This window comes from Dasypus novemcinctus, chromosome 15 (genome assembly GCF_030445035.2).
Source record: "Dasypus novemcinctus isolate mDasNov1 chromosome 15, mDasNov1.1.hap2, whole genome shotgun sequence".
Taxonomy (NCBI): Eukaryota; Metazoa; Chordata; class Mammalia; order Cingulata; family Dasypodidae; genus Dasypus; species Dasypus novemcinctus.
In genome coordinates, this window is record NC_080687.1 from 12,864,587 (window position 1) to 12,884,153 (window position 19,567).

Here is a 19,567-nt window from a genome sequence, read left to right on the forward strand (position 1 = left end):
CCCTCCCACCCCAGTTGTCTGTTCTCTGTGTCTATTTGCAGTGTCTTCTTTGTCTGTTTCTGTTGTTGTCAGCAGCATGGGAATCTGTGTTTCTTTTTGTTGCATATTCTTGTTGTGTCAGCTCTCCGTGTGGGCGGTGCCATTCTTAGGCAGGCTGCACTTTCTTTTGCACTGGGCGGCTCTCCTTATGGGGCACACTCCTTGTGCGTGGGGCTCCCTACATGGGGACACCCTTGCGTGGCACGGAACTCCTTGTGCGCATCAGCACTGCGCATGGGCTGGCTGCACTTGGGTCTAGGAGGCCCGGGGTTTGAACCGCGGACCTCCCATGTGGTAGACAGACGCCCTAACCACTGGACCAAGTCTGCTGCCTTTTCTAGCTTTTTAAAAAACTTTTTTATTGAAGTTTATCATTCATACATGAACATATAAAAACAATAAGTGTATAGTAAAAGTTGTGAAGTTACAAAACAAACATGTATATCATCATACAGGGCTCCCATACATCACCCCACAATCAATACCTTGCATTGATGTGAAACAATTGTTATAAGCTATGAAAGAGCATCATCAAAATATTACTACTAACTATATCAGATATCTTACATTTGGTGTATTTTCCCCCCCAACCTAGCCAGTTATTATTATTTTTTTAGTAGATATATAGGGCTTTAATACATATAAACTCCAGATGATTTTACCCAATTCTTTTTTAAAAAATTTATTTATTTTTTTATTACATTCAGAAAATATGAGGTCCCCATATACCCCCCACCCCCCTCACCCCACTCCTCCCCCCATAGCAACAATCTCCTTCATCATCATGAGACATTCATTTCTTTTGGTGAATACATCTCTGAGCACTGCTGCACCTCATGGTCAATGGTCCACATCATAGCCCACACTCTCCTACGTTCCATCCAGTGGGCCATGGGAGGACATAAAATGTCCGGTAATTATCCCTACAGCACCACCCAGGACAACTCCAAGTCCTGAAAACACCTCCACATCTCATCTCTTTCTCCACACCAATGCCACATTTTCTTTGATTACTAATCACAATAGTTCATGAATAGAATATCAGTAAGTCCACTCTAATCCATATTCTATTCCTCCATCCTGTGGACCTTGGATTAGTTGTGTCTACTCTACATCTACGTCAAGAGGGGGCTTAGATTCCACATGGATGCTGGATGCAATCCTCCTGCTTTCAGTTGTAGGCACTCTTGGCTCCATGGTGTGGTGGTTGACCTTCTTCAACTCCATGTTGGCTGAGTGGGGTAAGTCCAATAAACCAGAGTGTAGGAGCTGAAGTCTGTTGAGGCTCAGGGCCTGGCTATCACATGGTCAGTCCAGAGATTCAGATCCTCTGGGTATGAATTAAACCCCAGCACTAACTACAGTTCTGGTAAATGCAACAGGAGAGGCTTGTGAAAAAAGACCACACCTGAGTCCAGCTCCATCACACAGAAACACAAACTCCAAAGGAGGGCCAACTGACATGGCACTGAACTCCATTTGCCATGATCATAGAACCTGTGTGTCTTTGTAGCCCTCAGAAGAACCAATACCCGGGGTTATATCTACTTTATCTGTCTCTGGGACTCTGCTGAGGTGTGCATAAGGGCAATCCCTCTGATAACCTCCTGGCTCTTTTTTGGAGACTCATAGTCATACAAACTCACCTGTTCTTTCCATCTCCCCCTTGATTCAGGTCAAAAAGCATTTTCAACTCCTGGCATTACATGCAGACCAAGATATTCAGCTGGTCCAAGTCGACCCTTGTATTCAAGGTCACTTTCTAGTTACATCATCAGCTGGTACTTGGTAGTAATCCCTCAGCACCAGGGAGGCCCATCCCCGGGAGTCATGTCCCACACTGGGGGGAACCTAGCCAGTTATTAACATCCTGTATTAGTATTATATACTTGTTATAGTTTTATGAGAGAACATTCTCATATTTGTTCTGTTAATCACAGTCCATCTGCCAACACAGGATTCATTGTGTTAAACAGTCCCATGCTTTGTAGTAATGAAAACATTCTACAATTGACTGTGGTGATGACAACACAACTCTGTGATGAAAATGAGAGCCACTGAATGTACACTTTGAATGGATTATATATAGCTTTTTTTTTTAATAGCTTGTCACTTCCATTTTGATTCTCTCTTTGAAGGATTTATGTCTTACATTATTTTTGTAAAGACATTAAAATAGGTTTTCTCTCTTTGCAGGACATAAGGTTCTATATCTATTAAATCCAACTTACTATATTTAAATTTTTTCTGGGTCCTATAATAGTTTTTATTTATTTAGAACTGCAAAATTCTGTAAGAAATATTCTGAATTCTCTGAGAATTATTGATTTTTATCAAGTTCTATTTGCTTTATGTACTTACATTTTGTTTGGTTTATACAGTTTCTATATAAATTTTGTATATTACTATTACTTAATGTCTTCCTTTAACTTCTTTTGTATTCTGAATCTTAACTTCTATCTTGTCTGACATTAATATTCTATTCCTGCTAGTTCTTTGTTTTCATTTACTTGATCTCTTTTTCCATCCTTTCATTTTTTTCATTTTTTTCTCGTCTGTTCATTGTTTTGCTCATTGTCTTGTTTTTGCTTGTTGTCTGCTCATTGTTTTTGCTCATTGCTTTTTTGCTCATTGTCTGCTCATTGGTTTTTTTGCTTGATGTCTGCTGTTGTCTGCTTGTCTTCTTTAGAAGGCACTGGGAACCGAACCCAGGACTTCTCATGTGGGAGGCAGGCACTCAACTTCTTGAGCCACATCTGCTCCCCCTTTCATTTTTTTTTATCAAATTGTTTTACATGTGTTCTTCTGTGCACATGTGTATGCAGAATATATGACAGTTTCTGCCTTCTGTCGTCAGACTATTCAAATTTAGTGTGATTTATATATCTGACTTTACATTTTCCACTCATTTTATGTTTATTATTATTTTTTATTGGCTACTTGATTTAACAAAATCCAAAGTTAATCTGTATCTCTCTCATCTTACCAAATGATTCGAATCCCTTAAAACCATTTAACCCCACATTGCTTTGCGGCATTTGTTGGACAGAAATGACCATCTTCAGAATTTACATGCTGTCTTAGAAATGGGCATTATAGTTGTGAGCATGATTAAAAGGGCTTTGAAATTGGCATTCCTTCTTATCTGGTTGTTATACATGTATATGTATTCTTAATGATTTCTTTATATTAATTTTTAGTATAGTTATGGGATAATTCTTAAGAGGTTTTGAGGGTTAGCCAGTGTCAATTACTTCCAATGAGATTTCTTGTGGCAGGAAAATGAACTCGGACTTTGATTTCCTTAGGTGTAAAGGTTTAAACAACAACATATGTTAACAAATAATTTCATCTCCACTGCAAAACAAAGGGAAAAGTAGGGTTCCGGGAAGAAGCCTAAACATTTAAGACTGAGCTTCTTGTTTTGTGAATATTTGCATTTTAAATGTGTGTAATTTATCATGTTCACTTTTTCCTTGTTAGGTAAAATTCTTATTTTCTGATAAAATGGGAATCCTCACTTGCAATATTATGACATTTAGGAAGTGCTCCATTGCAGGCATAATTTATGGGTAAGTGTTTTTATTGCCATACTCTGTGGAAATTCACATTTATTTTCTTAATAGAATTAACTTTATTTTCTCCAAGTCCTGCCTGAATTTATAATACATCTTTCAGTTGACAAAATATATGGTTTATATCTGATTTTTTATATAGTTAGAAATCCTAGGGAGTTATGTATTTATGATCTAACATAGCCATTATAAATTATATATAAATCCTAGGGAGCTTTATATTTGTGATCCAGTATAGCCATTATAAACTTTATAGACATTCTGGGGAGTTTTACTTTCATTATCTAGCATAGCCATAATAAATTATATGAAAATCATTTAGCATAGTAAACCCAGCTAATCACTATTTTGTAACAATTGTATTTCTTCCCTTATTTTCCCCTAGTAATCACTCAGAAACAAACAATGGTGATACAGAAAGCATCAGGTAAGTAAGTGTCATCCTTTTCTATTTTGCCCTTGTTTCATTATCCCTGCAGTGTACTTAAAAAAAATATATATGTATATATATATTTAAGTATATCATTCATGCATGAACAAGTATAAACAATAAGTGTATAGTTAAGATTGTGAACTTACCAAATAAACATGCATAACATCATACAGGGGCCTCTCTTACACCTTGCATTGTTGTGAAACATTTGTTACAAACTATGCAAGAGCATCATCAAAATATTACTACTAACTATAGTCCCTATCTTACATTTGGTGCATTTTCCTCCAACCCATCCTATTTTTTAAAAATATATTTTTATTACAGAGATTGTGAACTTACAAAACAATCATGCACATGTGTAGAATTCCCATACTACTCTCCTCACCAACACACCACACCATGGTGGAACATTTGTTACAGATCATGAGATAATATCATCAGAGTCTCAACCACCAACCATGGTCCAGAGTGTACATTTGGCACACTTTTTCCATATACCTCCATTATCAACATAGTACATTTTTGGCATTGCTGCAAGAATATTATAGTATTGCTGTTAACCACAGTCTATAGGTGACACCAATTGTAGTTTTCCCATGCTTTTCCACATTCCCACCACCCTGCAATAGTGATGTACATCTGCTCTAGTTCACAGGATACTCTTCCTGCTATGTACTTTTATCAGTAACAGAATACTTACATGAGATAACACGTGTCTTTTTTTTTTTTTTTTACTAGACTTCAGAGAGCAGTTCCTAGGAATCTCCCCTTGGTAGATTTTCCCCACGTGCTATTCAAACACCATAGAATCTAGGTTTTGAGTTCTTTCTGTCTGAGTTCTTTCTGTTTCAATGCCATTTTGCAGGTCAACACCTGGAATGATGTAAAAATTGACAAAACTTTTTATTTAGCATGGTTCTATGGTCTCTTTGGATACTTACTACAAAGAGAAGATTGAGCTATGTGTTAATCTAGATCCTTTCAATTAATGAAGGTTATTATCAGGAACTTTTTGTTAAAATTCATCTCTGTTTTTCTTTGTAGACACTCACTTCCTCCCTTCACAGATCAATGTGAATTTGATGACCCAACATTGTTGAAGAACTTTAAGAATGGCCATGTAAGTCTATCTTCATTCTAAGTTGACAAGGTAATGCTATCTATCTCCAAAATAATTATATCTTCCTAAGGTATAATTTCGTGACCTCAGGGAAGAGTCTTGAAAACTTTTTAAATCCACATAGTATAAAAGAGATTTTACCCTGATATGATGAAGCAAATGTCTTAGAGTGAGCAATTTCACTTATTCTGTAAGAATGTTTTAATATGTAGCGATCTCTGTGGGGCTGTCTCTGTTTGCTTGGTGTGGTAGTACTGGCCAGCGTCCACCTCGGGTTCCCTGCCTCAGTGCCTGCAGAACCTGTGCCATGTGAGGAGTGGCAGAATCTGTTGCTCTTACAGTCTAGAAGTCTTTACTTTGCTCTTGTTCAGAGATATAAGGGTATTTCAGAACTCCCCAAGAATTGCTGGAAGCTTTGGCTTGGATGGGACCATCTTATGAACTAGGATGACCCAAGGATGCATAGCAGAAGGCTCCTCTAAGAGGACCAAGGACTTGCCACCTCTACCTTCTTGCATCCCTGTCCTCTCCTCCTCATCCCCCATGACTCCGAGGACAACAGTCCCTTGCTCTGGACTGTGTGGACCCAAACCTAGGAGGGGAAACTTGCTATCTACCCCTGGCCACCCCCCCACTGGGCTATGGTCCTGATATGAGAAAATCTTTCCATCCCATCCACAAGGGCACTCAAGTACTCTGACCCAGCTGAGACCCTGGCTCCGTTCTCTCCCCCAGTTGCTTAGAGCCCAGGGCCCTGTTTTTGCACACAGTCAGTAAAACTCACAATTAAGAACTCATTTAAACAAAGTGCATACGGTTTGTTTTGGCAAAGTGACACAAAGTTCAGTTTACATCCAGATCAATGCAGTGATTTTAAAATCACTGTTCATTGCTGCATTGTTTCTGGCTTGCTCAGGAGCAGAGAGATTTACCAGTCCTCAGCGAAAAAGGGTTTGTTGGGTTTTGTTTGTTTGTTTGTTTGTTTACCATCTATCTGAATGGAGCAAATGATGATTTTATGGAGAAAAACAAAGTAGGAGAATGGGATACAGAGGGATGAGGTGTTGCGATTTAAAATAAGGCAAGGGACAGTCTCCCTAAGAAGGGGCAGTTTATGGAAAGACCTAAGGAAATCATGGTGTGAGCCACATGGCGATTTGGGAGGAGAGTCAAGTGAGCGCAGAAGCACAGCATGTGCAAAGGCCCAGTGGTAGAAGCATGCCTGGAGTGTGTGAGGAATGGCAAAGGGTTTAGGGTGGCTTCTTACAAAGGGCATGAAAGGGAGATGAGATCAAGGAGGTAATGAAATGGGGAGGAGGGTCCTGGGCAGACGGTGGAAAAATTTGGCCTTTGCAGAATGTTGACTTTTACTTTTGAGTTAGAAAAGAAACAATTGTTTATGCACAGTTCACCTGTACAGTCTTTATGTTCTGAGGTTTTATTAAGTGGTTTTCCCAAAACCACTTAGCTTCCCTCCAACATGCCTCGCATGTATCCATAGCATCTGTTAAATGCTGCTGTCCTCCCTGCTCAACCCACACACTTTCTCTCTTATTTCTGTCATGTTCTCCTGAATAACAGAGGCCTCCTGGCTAGTCTTCCTGCTTCCATTCTTGCTTTCTCCAAGTGCTCTTTATAAAAACATGCTTTGGATCATGGCACCTTCCTGCTTAGAGCACTTCAGTTGTTTCCCATTGCACCTAATGTGAAACCCCTAAAGTTCCTGCCTGAACTCCCTCCTGTCTGAGCTGCCACTCCCTCTCCTGCCTCCTTCCTCTCGCTCACAATGCTCCAGATATGGGGGTGGCAGAGGACCCGAGAGGCAATTTCCCTGCTCTCACAGTGCTGCAGAGACAGGAAACCAGAGGACAAATACATGAGCAGGATGGTTCCAAACTGTACGTGTTGAGGTCAGCAGAGCAGGGCACAGTGCTAGAGGGCACAGTTGTTCTTCTGAGGGGTTGGCATTGATCTGGAACCTCAACCCATGATCTCCAAGTCTTTAGTCCGCTATTATCATAGGAAAAAAATTCTCTCTTTTCCTAAAACAATTGAACCAACCATACTTGTCTATAATCCAATATATCTGTAATCCTTTGTGACCAAACTGGTCACATGATAGTGGACTTTCCTCAGTTTATTTAACAATGATTAATGAACTCCTCTTGGGTGAATGTTTTTTGGAGTTTCTAACTAGGGAAGCCAAGTCAATATGAAACTTAAGATATCTGCCCTTCAGAAATTCAGAGTATATGTTATGATCCTGTTCTCCAGAGTTAGTCACACCTGACTTTTAAATCCAAATCCATTCTTTTTTACCTGATTAAACATGGGCAAATTCCCTAAGCCTCACTTTTCTCACATATGCAATGGATCTCATAATGTTCGCCTCCCAGGATTAATTGGAATCTTTGTCTATTAAGTACTTGATGCAGCCGGCTGTCTGGAGTGAACTCATAGTAGACACAGCTATCAACATCAGGGAATTCAGGGAGGGGGAGGATGCAATAGGCTTTCCTCTATTTTTTGAAAGAAAATGTACAGGACTCCCCAGTGGGTGCTGTACTGGTGGCCAGGCGTGAGCTTGACTGGGGTTGATTTAAGGGGCTGGGGACAGGGGAATTGGAGACAGCAAGGATAAATAAGTCTTTTAGGAATTTTGTCCAAAGAGGAACAGAGAAATGGCAATGAGAAGAGGAAATGGGGTGAAGAGCATTTGTTTGTTTTGGTTTCGTTTAAAGAGAGGAGAAATAAGAGAGGGAATGTAGTGAGGGACTATTCAGGAAGGAGAAATGAAAACAACTGGAACGCTGTCCTTGAGTTGGGGAGGGGGGATGAGTTGGATGGGAGGGTGGGCAAATCTATACCAACTGGAGGGAAAGCACCCCCTGGTCAGTGGGCAGAGACGGGGGACTAGCAGAAGGTATCTTCTGATTGTCCCTGTGTTCTCAGCCATCAGCTGAGGCTGAGGATGAGCAGGGATTACAGCAGGTTTGAGGAGACAGCATAAGTTATAAAAGAGCTCTCCAGAACAACGGGAGAGTGTGAAGATGGGGCAATACAGCATATTGCCAGACGGCAGTAAGGGCTTAGGAGATTCGTGGTAGTGACTTTAAAGTGAGACCGTCAGAATGGTTGTGTTTTCCTCTGCAGGCATGGAGAGGAAGAGAGTTTGGTTTAAGGAGGACTGGAGATTTGTGAAGTAAATGCCAGGAACCAGGTTGTCGAGGGTGCATGCAAGGGAGTGGTTAGAGTGACGGACAGGAAACTTAAGCCAGGTAAGGCTGAAAGTGAGCGCCCGAGGGCAGGAAGGAGCAGAGAGAAAGTGGCAGAATCAAAGGAGTGATGGGGTTGAGGTGTCCTCACAGCTGGGGTGTTAGAGAACGTGAGCTGGAAAGACAGGAGGCGATGGTCTGGGCATTCAGATCTGAGGGATTGCTGTCACTGTGATGTTATAATGCTAAGGTCTAGGTCACAGCCACTGTGGTAAAGGCTAGATACTATGAAGGTCAGCTTCACTGGAGGAGAGGCAGGCAGGGGACAAAGATGGCGGGGTATTGGAAATCCAATATCTCAAAAATGCCCCCATATTATCCCTATTCTTCCCTCCTCCATCCCTCAGAACCTCTGGTGGCCACTACCTTTACATCAATGATAAGAGTTCTTCCATGGCTAGAATAATAATCTCTACTTTCATCTGCTGTTCATTCCCCAATCTTGAGGATTTGGGGATGGTGATGTCCACTCTGCTTCTGATTGAGAGGGGGCTTAGATCTCATGGGGTAGATGGATGGAGTTATCTTGCTTGCAGTTGCAGACACTCTCTGTTTCGTGGGATGGGCGTTGTCCATCATTATCTCCTTGTTAGTTGTCATAGATGAGTCCAATGAACTGGAGAGGAAGTGTTGCAACTCTGCTGAAATTCAAGGCACAACTGGCACATGGATGGACCAAAGATTTAAGTCTCTGGGACATATACTTGATAGAGTGTAGTGTTAATTATGGGTTCAAATAAAAGGCGGAGAAGAGTCATGTGTGGAGAACCTATAAATGAGTCTAACTCTGTTACTCTGTAGTGGGGAGCATAAATTCCAAAGTAAGGTCCACTGACAAGAGGCTTTCAGGAGGTAACTCTTAGGCACCTATAATACTAAGCTAAGTCTCAGTTTCACAAGAGAAGGTTCATAAGTACAATCATCAATGCCAAGGGACTGGCATAATGGTTCATCTTCCTTCACTAGACATTGGCACTTAATCTTATTCAGGCTCTCTTGTATGTGACACATTGATTCTCTCTTGTGGCTTTCAGAGTTTTCTCTTTATCTTTGGCATTTGACAGTTTGATTATAACATGGCACAGTGTAGGTTTATTTGGGTTTATCCTGTTTGGAGTTCATTGAGCATCCTGGATGTACATATTCATGTCTTTCATTAAATTTGGGAAGTTTCCAGCTGTTATTTCTTTGAATGTTCTCTCTACCTCTTTCTCACTTTCTTCTTCTGGGGTTCCCACACTGCATATATTGATATGCTTGCCCATGTTCCACAGGTTCTCAGGCTCTGTTCACTTTTCTTCATTTTTTTCCCTTTCTCTGCTCCTTATACTAGATGGTTTCTTGTCCTATCTTCAAGTTTACTATTCTTTCTTCTACCTGCTCTAATTTTCTGTTGAACCCCTCTAGGGAATTTAAAAATTTCTGTCACTGTGGTATTCAGCTCTCTTTGGTTCCTTTTCAAACTCTCAATTGATATTCTCCTTGTGTTCATTTGTCATTTTCCTGATTTCTTTCTAGTTCTTTGTCTAGGTTTTCCTTTAGCTCTCTGAGTGTATTTAGGACCATTTTTAAAAGTCTGTCTGGAATGCCACAGGCCTGATCCTCTTCATGGATGGTTTCTTTCTTTATTTAAATTTTTAAAAAAAATTTATGTATTTATTTCCCCCCCTTCCCCTCCTCCCACCCTGCTGTTTTTGCTGTCTATGTTGTCTTCTCTTCTCATTTTCTCTCCTCTAGGATTCACCGGGATTTGATCCTGGAGACCTCTGTTGTGGAGAGAGGTTCCCTGTCAATTGCACCACCTCAGTTCCTGGTTCTGCTGCACTTCACCTTGACTCTCCCCTTGTCTCTCTTTTGATGAGTCATCATCTTGCTGAGTGACTCACTTGCGTGGGGCACTGGCTTACCATGCAGGCACTTGTGCAGGCACTGGCTTGCCACATGGGCATGCTTTCTCTTCTTCTTTTTCACCAGGAGGCCTCAGGGATCGAACCCAGGTCTTCCCATATTGTAGGCAGAACCTCTATCACTTGACCCACATCTGCTTCCTTAAATTTTTTTCTCATTGTTAGTTTCTAATGCTTGAATCTTCTCCTTTTCCTGGGCCATTTCTTTTTGCTTCTTTTTATGTTTGGTAATCTTCTGTGAAATCTAGACATTTGATATTTGAATGTGTTATTCCCAGAATTTAGACTCTGAGGTCCTTAAGCTTGTATCAGCTAGTTAGGAGAGATTTTTTCCTTGAATGTCAGGAGCTAACAACAACAAAAACAAGATTAAAAAAAAAAAAAAAAGGAAGGTCAAAAGGAAAGATCTTTCCAGTTTTTGCAGATTGACCTCTGCAAGTGGAGCGCTCTCTTTCAGAGTTTACCCATGCAAACCATTTAGGCCATAGAGTAGGGATGTCCTTGGCCCTTTCTCCGCATGCATCTTGTCTTGGGCGTGCATGTTTGGCCTTAGGAAAACCCTGTTTATGCAGATAGTTTTGTCCCCACTTCCCCAAGAAACAGTTTCATCCCGGACCTGGGCACTGCAATGTATGTCCTACAGCCAGTAATACCTGGCCTCAGGAGCACGACTTGACTGCTCTCCCACGGCATTCTGTAGGAGAGCTCCATGTGCCACCTCCTACATACAGGGCAAATTTTGGGCCAGCAATACCCTCAGGCTGTCAGCAGATGGTTTGGGCCTGAAACATACATGCTCCAACCATGTGCCCAATTGTTACTCTGCTCCCTCCAGAACTGGTACCAGGCATCCAACTGGGAGCATGGGCCAGCCCTGGGCCAAGCTGGTGGGGTTGGGGGGTGGGGGATACCAACCAGGGGACATAAGGTCCTACCATTTTGAGGTAGCTTTTTTCTTGATTTGGTGCTTGCCCTGTGACTGCAGTCGTATAACTGTTTTCTGAGCTTTGAGAAAGCTATTTCTGCCAGTTCTTGCTGGTTTTTCAGTTTCTGTGGGGGATGGAGCCCTGAAGCTTCTCAGTTTGCCATCTTGATTGGGTGGACTCCTCCAGGTGTTGTTTTTAAACTGTTTTATTAAGATGCAATTTACATGGCATAAAATTTACAGTGGGTTTTAGTATATTTACAGATCTGTGCAACCATCACAGTCAATTTTAGAATATTTTTGTGATCTCAAAAAGAAACCCTGTACTCTTTAGCTAATACCTCCCTACCCCACATCTCCCCTAGCCCAAAGCAACCACTAATCTACTTTTTGTTTTCATAAATTTGCTTATTGTGGACATTTTCTATTATTTGGAATCATATTCATATTATATGGAATAATATGGTATGCGGTCTTTTGTGATGAGCTGCTTTCATTTTTCAAGATTCATCCATGTTGTGGCATGTACCACTATTTCATGCCTCTTAATGGTTGGAAAATATTACATGATATGGATATATCACAATTGTTTATTCATCCATTGGTGAACATTTGGTTTGTTTCCATCTTTTGGGTATTATGAATAATGCTGCTGTGAACATTTGTACGCAAATTATTGTGTGGATATAGTTTTCATTTCTCTTGAATATATATATTATATATACCTGTAGCAGTTTGATATAATTGATGAATTCCAAAAAGAAATATTGGATTATGCTTGTAATCTGATCTATACTTGGGCATGATTGAGTTATGATTAGGGCCTGGTGTCTGTAAGCTCCTACCCCAAATAAATACCCTTTTAAAAACCAACCAATTTCTGGTATTTTGCATCAGCACCCCTTTGGCTGACTAATACAATACTTAAGAGTGGAACTGCTGGGTCATGTGGTAACTCTATATTTGACCTTTTGAACAATTGCCATCCTGTTTTCCAAAGCAGCTGCCCCAGTTTACATTCCCACAAGCAATGTATGAGGTCTCTGATTTCTCCATATTCTCAACAACATTTATTATTATCTGACATTTTTATTCCAGGCCATTCCTGTGGGTATAAAGTGTGTCTCCTCCAGTTTTAAGGAAGTCTATCTCCTCAGCGAAACTAGAAACTTCGAGAGGGCAGAGTTGTCTTGTTCCCTATGCTCTCCCCAGCCTCCTCCACTGTCCCTGACCTGGCAGGCACGTCACAGACTAATTTTGAATTCATCATGTGGCTTTTAGCTGGTTTATGACTCTATATACCTAACGTCAAACCTCAGTCAGTATGATTGCAGAATATAATTCTCACATCACTGGTGTTGGAAGAGGCTCACTAACTTAGTAACTTGTTTTATAGCCCACAGAAAATTATATAAAGGAATTTCTTACCCTTTTATGTGTGTGCCACACTGTCTTTCCCGAGAAAGATGGAAATGATGTAATCTACCAGGCCTCCTTTCCAGGTAGGTGTTATGTTCATGTCAAGCATAGAGCTCATGGTACCTGGCAGGTGACAAGCCCTCAGAGGAGGCTGGTGCTGCTGATGCCCTAGACTAGATTGTTGCGTTTACCCTCCCTGGAGTTCTCACAGGTCAGGGTCATCATGTCACAGTGCAGCCCTGACCTCTGGGGCTGCTTGTCCCCCTCCCCCAAAGACTGCACTGAGGAGGCTGGGTGGTGCCTGGAGCCTGGAGCTTAGTGAGCATGTCTGGTTATAATCAGTAATAAAGCCGAGGGAAGAGGCAGACCCTTCAACATTTTATGGAGATGTTATGTCTTCCAGAGCAAGCAAGATCACAGCAATGAGTTGTAAGAAAGTGTTTCACCTTCCACCTGCCGAATTCATTTTGGCCCCACTGAAAGAGGCTCTATTTAACCAATTTTCCTCTTTCATGCACACTAAATGGTACCTAGAGGCAAGATTAAGTGCATTCTATGCAAAGGAATCAAGTATAAAAATATGACAATTGTATTTTCAGTGCTGGATGACAAGATTCTGTATTAAATTAAATTCAGTGTTAGTGCATTTGCTCAACCCCTATTAATGTACACTCTTTATTGACAGATGAGGCAGCGTTAGTGAAAGGAGCAAAAAAACTTGGCTTTGTTTTCACTACAAGAACACCTTACTCCATTACCGTAGAAGCTGTGAGTAGCACCTTGTGTACTTTTTAGCGTTTTGCGTAGATCTGCTCTTCCAGAGAGCTCAGGAGCTTTGTGGCAGGGAACGCGGGCTCCGGAGTCACAGAGCTGGAGTTCCATCCTGGCCTCACAACTCCCTAGCCATTGCTCTCGGGCACGTCACCTAACTTCTCTATGCCTTACCTTAGTTTTCTCATCACACCATGTCACAGAATTCATGTGATGAGTAAACAGGTTAATAATACATGTCAAGTAATTTGAATTAGTGCCTGGTACAGAGTAAAGTACCCAATGCGAGTAAGCTATTCTAAAGAGTGACTCACCAGCCCTTCTAGAAAGGTATTAATCTTTTCTACAACGAATTAAAATGGTCCAAAATATTTTTCAGCTCGTTCTGTTCTGCTGAGTTATTAATTTTATTGTATGTATTTCCTTGTTCTGTCTGGATAACCATTCACTGCAAGCCTTTGATATTTTGAAAAACAAGCAGAAGCGAAGTAAACGTGGCAGCCAGCAAGTTGAATTTCACTTCTCTAATAATCCATGGATCAGTTTGGGATTTTTACATGACTTGGAGACCTTGGTAGAAGGAACCGATTAATTCAACTTCACATCCATGGTATCTGACACACAGAAGGCCCTCAAATTATTTGAAATTGTGCAGTGCCATATGGGTGAAGCTGGGAGCTGGTAGAGTCAGAGATATATTGGTCATGCTACTAGAGGTCAAGAGGCTGTCACTGGAGACATTTAGTAAAGGGGGCATGATTCATTGCTATAAAATGTTATAGCAGCGCACCTCTTTCCATCTTTACCTCTTCGAATGATCTAAGATTACATTTAGTCTGTGAAATTTTATTAGAAGATTTGCTTGTACTCCCATTGTTGTATGTTGATGGACGCTCTCTATATCCCTGCCACCCAAGAGTGTTGGGTGTTTCTAACAGTGCCGAATTTAAACCAAAACACTCAAAGCAGAGGCATATCAGTCTCAACTGGCACTACTGGAAACATCTGGCCTGCTAGAGTTGGCCACATGGCAAACAAGGTCCTCCCCAGAGGATGGTGTCAGTCATCATCTCAACACACTCGGAAGAAAATAGATATTTGGAAAAAGATGTTTATTTGGAGAGTAAAACCTGTTTCTGAATGGGGGAGTGAGTTGTTTTTGCAAGATTCATGCTCTTTTTCCTCAGGTAAGACTATGTTGCCTTATCTTTCTGTAGATGGGAGAAAAACACACGTTTGAAATTCTTAATATCCTGGAGTTTTCTAGGTAAGTTACGTTTTCATACAGTTCATCTATTTCCCAGAGCTGCTTCCATGACTTGTTCAACCAAGAGTTGAACACGTCAGTCAAAGAGAATCAGAGACTCAATAAGTTCTGGTTGATCTCTAGCCATCCTTTAAACACCAGCTCATTCTTACCTCTTCAAGCTTCTTCGGGTCAACTTCCCTTCTTGTAAACCCAAATGGGTTCGTGTGGCTCCCCTTCATAGCTCTTCTCTTAGTCCGAGTTGTGATTTTAAATCCGTTTTATTACTTAACAACTCTCTCTCCAGGAGCACAGGAATCACCTCATGGAAGTGCTCAAGAACTATCTGATGAATGGATGGTGTTGGAAATTACTTTCCCAAAGATTGTTTCTTTAAAGAAAAAGAAAACTATGACTGTTTCTTTAAAGAAAAAGAAAAAGAAAAAAAAAGTGCACCCAGATCCTCCTCTCCTTTTAGGCCCCAGAGGGCCTGCTGCTGTGGGTGCCATGTCCTAATTCCTGAGCGGACATCAGACTTTTTCCTCAGGACTCGTGATGTCTTTTCTCTTGAACCATCTGAGCATTTCCAACGTTCTTCCCAATATGCAATGACTTTTAAAATCATCGCTTTAAAGTCTTGTTCCCCAATGACATTTTTAAAATGCTTTAAGGCTTGGGAAAAGTTGTTACCAAATCCCTCTTACTCTTTTTTTCCTAACATCTTTATTACAAGAAAATATCTCTGTATTCATTCTAGATTTCCCTTTAAAAAATATATGTGACTGCCATTACTAGATCAGGTACTTCCTGTTATGAAAACGTGGACTTCTAGCCAGGTGCCTTAAATTACTTCCTTTCCATGTATAGCATCCTTTCAGGGTTCTAAGTAAAGGAGCCACTAATCCTTCATCTCCCATTAGAAGGTCCTCTTGTTCTAGGCTCCAGTTTTAGGACCAATCTCACGTACCTAGACCATTTTTGAAGGGCAGAAGCTTTGGGCTTAGACTATGTAAAAAGTGAGGTTGGGGGCAGATGAAACCTCTCATTTAAGAAGGCCTGACTGGGGAAGTGGACTTGGCCCAGTGGTTAGATGTCCATCTACCACATGGGAGGTTTGCGGTTCAAACCCTGGGCCTCCTTGACCCATGTGCAGCTGGCCCATGTGCAGTGCTGATGCGTGCAAGGAGTGTCCTGCCATGAAGGGGTGTCCCTGCATAGGGGAGCCCCACGCTCAAGGAGTGTGCCCGTAAGGAGAGCCGCCTAGTGCAAAAGAAAGTGCAGCCTGCCCAAGAATGGTGCCGCACACACGGAGAGCTGACACAAGATGGCGCAACAAAAAGAAACACAGATTCCCCTGCCGCTGACAACAACAGAAGCGGACAAAGAAGAAGATGCAGCAAATAGACACTGAGAACAGACAACAGGGACAGGTGGGGGGAAGGGGAGAGAAATAAATAAATCTTAAAAAAAAAAAAAAAGAAGACCTGACTGCTGGGGCTCCCAGGGGTCTCCCAGGGAGGTGGGGGTGCTTTGCTCTCCAGCCTTTCATGCCCAGTCTCATGCTGACACATTGCTGGCCTGGCCTGGCAGAGCTGCCATCTTGCTGTCAGAATGTGCTGCTTGTGGGACCAGCAGGCTGGAGGAGGAAGGAGGAGGAAAGAGGGAAATAAGGAGCACAGATGTATACGGAAGGAGGTATGAGGAGGGAGACAAGAGCACGGGGAGACTTAAGAGGAAAACAGATCCCTCGGGGTCACAACTGTGATTCGAGTACTGCCTAGCTCATGACTTTCCTAGGTACTCAACCATTCTGTGCCTCAGATTCTTGGTGTGTAAAATGGGAATAATAAGGACATCCTTCTCATTGGATTGTTGTGAAGATTAAGTAACAATGCCCGACACAAAGTAAGGGCAGATGTAGCACTTCTTTTGGGTATGTATTATTATTACTATTATTTTACGTGAAGCACTCTTTTCTGATGCTGAAGTGTTTGGATTTTAACAGTCTTTCCTCCCACTTCCCTCTCCCCCCCCCCAAAAAAAGAGATTCTGCTCCTCCCTTTCAGGCGTATTTCTATTTATCTCTTCTGTTCTAAACTTGAACATCCTTTTCTTTTTTTTTTTTAAAGATTTATTAATTTATTTATTTTCTCTCCCTCTCCCCCCACCCCCGTTGTCTGTTCTCTGTGTCTATTTGCTGTGTCTTCTTTGTCCGCTTCTGTTGTTGTCAACGGCACGAGAATCTGTGTTTCTCTTTGTTGCGTCATCTTGCTGCATCAGCTCTGTGTGTGTGTGGCACCATTCCTGGGCAGACTGCACTTTCTTTTGCACTGGGCGGCTCTCCTTCCGGGGCGCACTCCTTGCGTGGGGGGCTCCCCTACGGGGGGGGACACCCCTGCGTGGCAGGGCACTCCTTGCGTGCATCAGCGCTGCACATGGGCCAGCTCCACACGGGGCAAGGAGGACCGGGGTTTGAACCGCAGACCTCCCATGTGGTAGACGGACGCCCTAACCACTGGGCCAAGTCCGCCACCGAACATCCTTTTCTTGATCAGTGTTATTCCTGAAGAGAAATAAAGTTCCTCTTGTTGGAAGAGCTTGAGAATGTGGGGGAACTAATGGCTGCAAGCCAAATTTGTGCCCTTGATCAGGGGCAAAGCAGTCCTCTAAGGCAGATGGCAGCAGCCCCATTTTAAAGATATGCAGCTGGAGCTCATTTAAATGAGTTTCCCAACCTCACTGAGCAAATGTGCGCCAGAATCAGGATTCAAATCCAGGTCTATTGATATCACAGTCTCTGGTATTTCCAACTAATATGTGCTTCCTCAGGTGAAAGAAAAGCTAGAAAAGATAAAAACTATGTATTTTCATCCTAATGGAGAGGAATGCAGTTTATGTAGTCACAAATATTTTTGAGCATCGTCTACATGGCAGGCACAGTTCTAGAACTAGGAAGGCAGCAAAGGCTGCCTGTTTATGATACTCTAGAGGAAGGAGATAAATAACCAATATATAAGTAAATGAACACTTTCTTTTCAGGTGGTGGTAAGTGCTATAAAGAAACATGAACAGAAAGAATGTGTGCTGCTGGAGATGGAGGTTCTACTTCAAGGCAGGCCTTTCTAAGATGCTATTTGTGCTGGTAATGGAAAGATGGAAGGACGCGGTCAGGTGTTGATGGAGAGGAGGAGAGAAAGAGCACTGGAGGCAGAGCAATACTGAAAGCCACGGCCACGCAGAGGCTCAGTCGTGGTAGCAGAAACAATGAGCATCAGTATGGTTGTAGTGTGTGAGAGGGTTGGGAAGACAGGTAGGAGATGTGCTTAGTGAATCAGGCCGCAGCAAGAGCTCTAGGGTATTATAGCTGATGGTTAGTTTATGGCAAGGAACCTGAATTTTTTTTCTAAGTTATAAAAATTCCTTTTAAGCAGGGGAATATTATCTGATTTGTGTTTTTCAAAGATGACCATTTTCTTGGATGTAGTCATGCCTTTTTTACTTGCAGTTGTGCAACTTATAAAATAATAAAGGGCAAATATTATTCATCTTTAAGCTTGTAACATTTTTATTGACTTTCCAACTGACTACTTAATTGTGGTTATGTGGTTATGACTTATAGTTTTTACTCATTTAAGTCTTTGCTGATGATTTTTCTGGAGAATGGGTAGGGAAAAGGAGAAGGTATGTAAACCTTTAAGTTAATTAGTAGCTTCAATTTGAAAAGAAAATGTGTAGTTGCCAAGTTTAAAATGAACAACTCAAATACAGTTTAGAGTTCACTATTTTTACTATTCTAAGATGTCTCTGTAATCCACCAGAGCTGAGAGCTGTATGTAAACTTTTTAGCAGTAGGAGAATTTCTTGCCTTTCTGCCAATCATTTCCTGAAACATTTGTGTAACGACTCTGTATTGTGGAATGTGCTTGGAGATTCTGCATCAAGATGAAGACATTGTCCTCGCCTGTAGGAGCTTACAGTCAATTAGAGAACAGTGATACGCAAAAATAGTTCTAGTACTAGACAGGATCTGATCAGATCTACATTAGGTGTATGCCTCAAGATGTATGTGAATGCAAAAGAGGTTATTTCTAACCAGGAGTTTGGAAAAGCTTTGTGAAAAAGGGTGCTTCTGTGCAGGATGGGTAGGATTTCCACAGGGAGATATGGAGGTTGGGAGTGGAGAACACATGTTAGAAGGAGGATGTGGAGACGGTGATGGCATGGAAAAGAATGTAAGCGTCTCTTGGAGGGCCAGTCTAGTGGTGATAATGTCTCTCAGCTTTTGTTTATCTGGGAATTTCTTATTCCCACCCCATTTTGGAAAGACAGTTTTGATGGATATAGAATTCTTGGTTGGCATTTTTGTGCATGTGTTTTCAGTACTTTAAAATGCCTTCTCACTGCCATCTTGCTTCCACGGTTTCTGATGAGAAATTGACACTTAATCTTATTGTATGTGACACATGGCTTCTCTCTTGCAGCTTTCAGAATTCTCTTTTTATTTTGCATAGTTGGATTATAGACCCATAGTGTGGGTCTATTTTGAGTTTATACTGTTTGGAGTTCATTGAACATCTTGATATTCATTTTCATGTCTTTGTTAAAATTGGGAAATTTTCAGCCATTATTTACTTGACTATTCTCTCTGCCCCTTGCTTTTTCTGTCCTCCTTCTGGTACACCCAAAATGCATGTATTGGTACTCTTGATGGTGTCCCACAAGTTCTTCAGACTCTGTTCACATTTATTCATTCTTTCTTCTTCCTGTTACTTGGATTGTGCATTAGTCAGCCAAAGGGGTGCTGATGCAAAGTACCAGAAATCTGTTGGCTTCTGTAAAGAACCTAAAGAGTCC

At 41.5% G+C, this 19,567-nt stretch overlaps 1 protein-coding gene across 1 annotated transcript in view; it reads left to right on the plus strand.

Moving 5' to 3' along the window:
- Positions 1–19,567, plus strand: part of LOC101414600 (phospholipid-transporting ATPase IB-like) — a 207,597-nt gene that overhangs the window by 81,546 nt on the left and 106,484 nt on the right. The window contains 5 exon segments of the mRNA XM_058276906.2: positions 3,523–3,611; positions 5,095–5,170; positions 12,674–12,779; positions 13,382–13,464; positions 14,685–14,734. Coding sequence (XP_058132889.2) covers positions 3,523–3,611; positions 5,095–5,170; positions 12,674–12,779; positions 13,382–13,464; positions 14,685–14,734 — 404 coding nt within the window.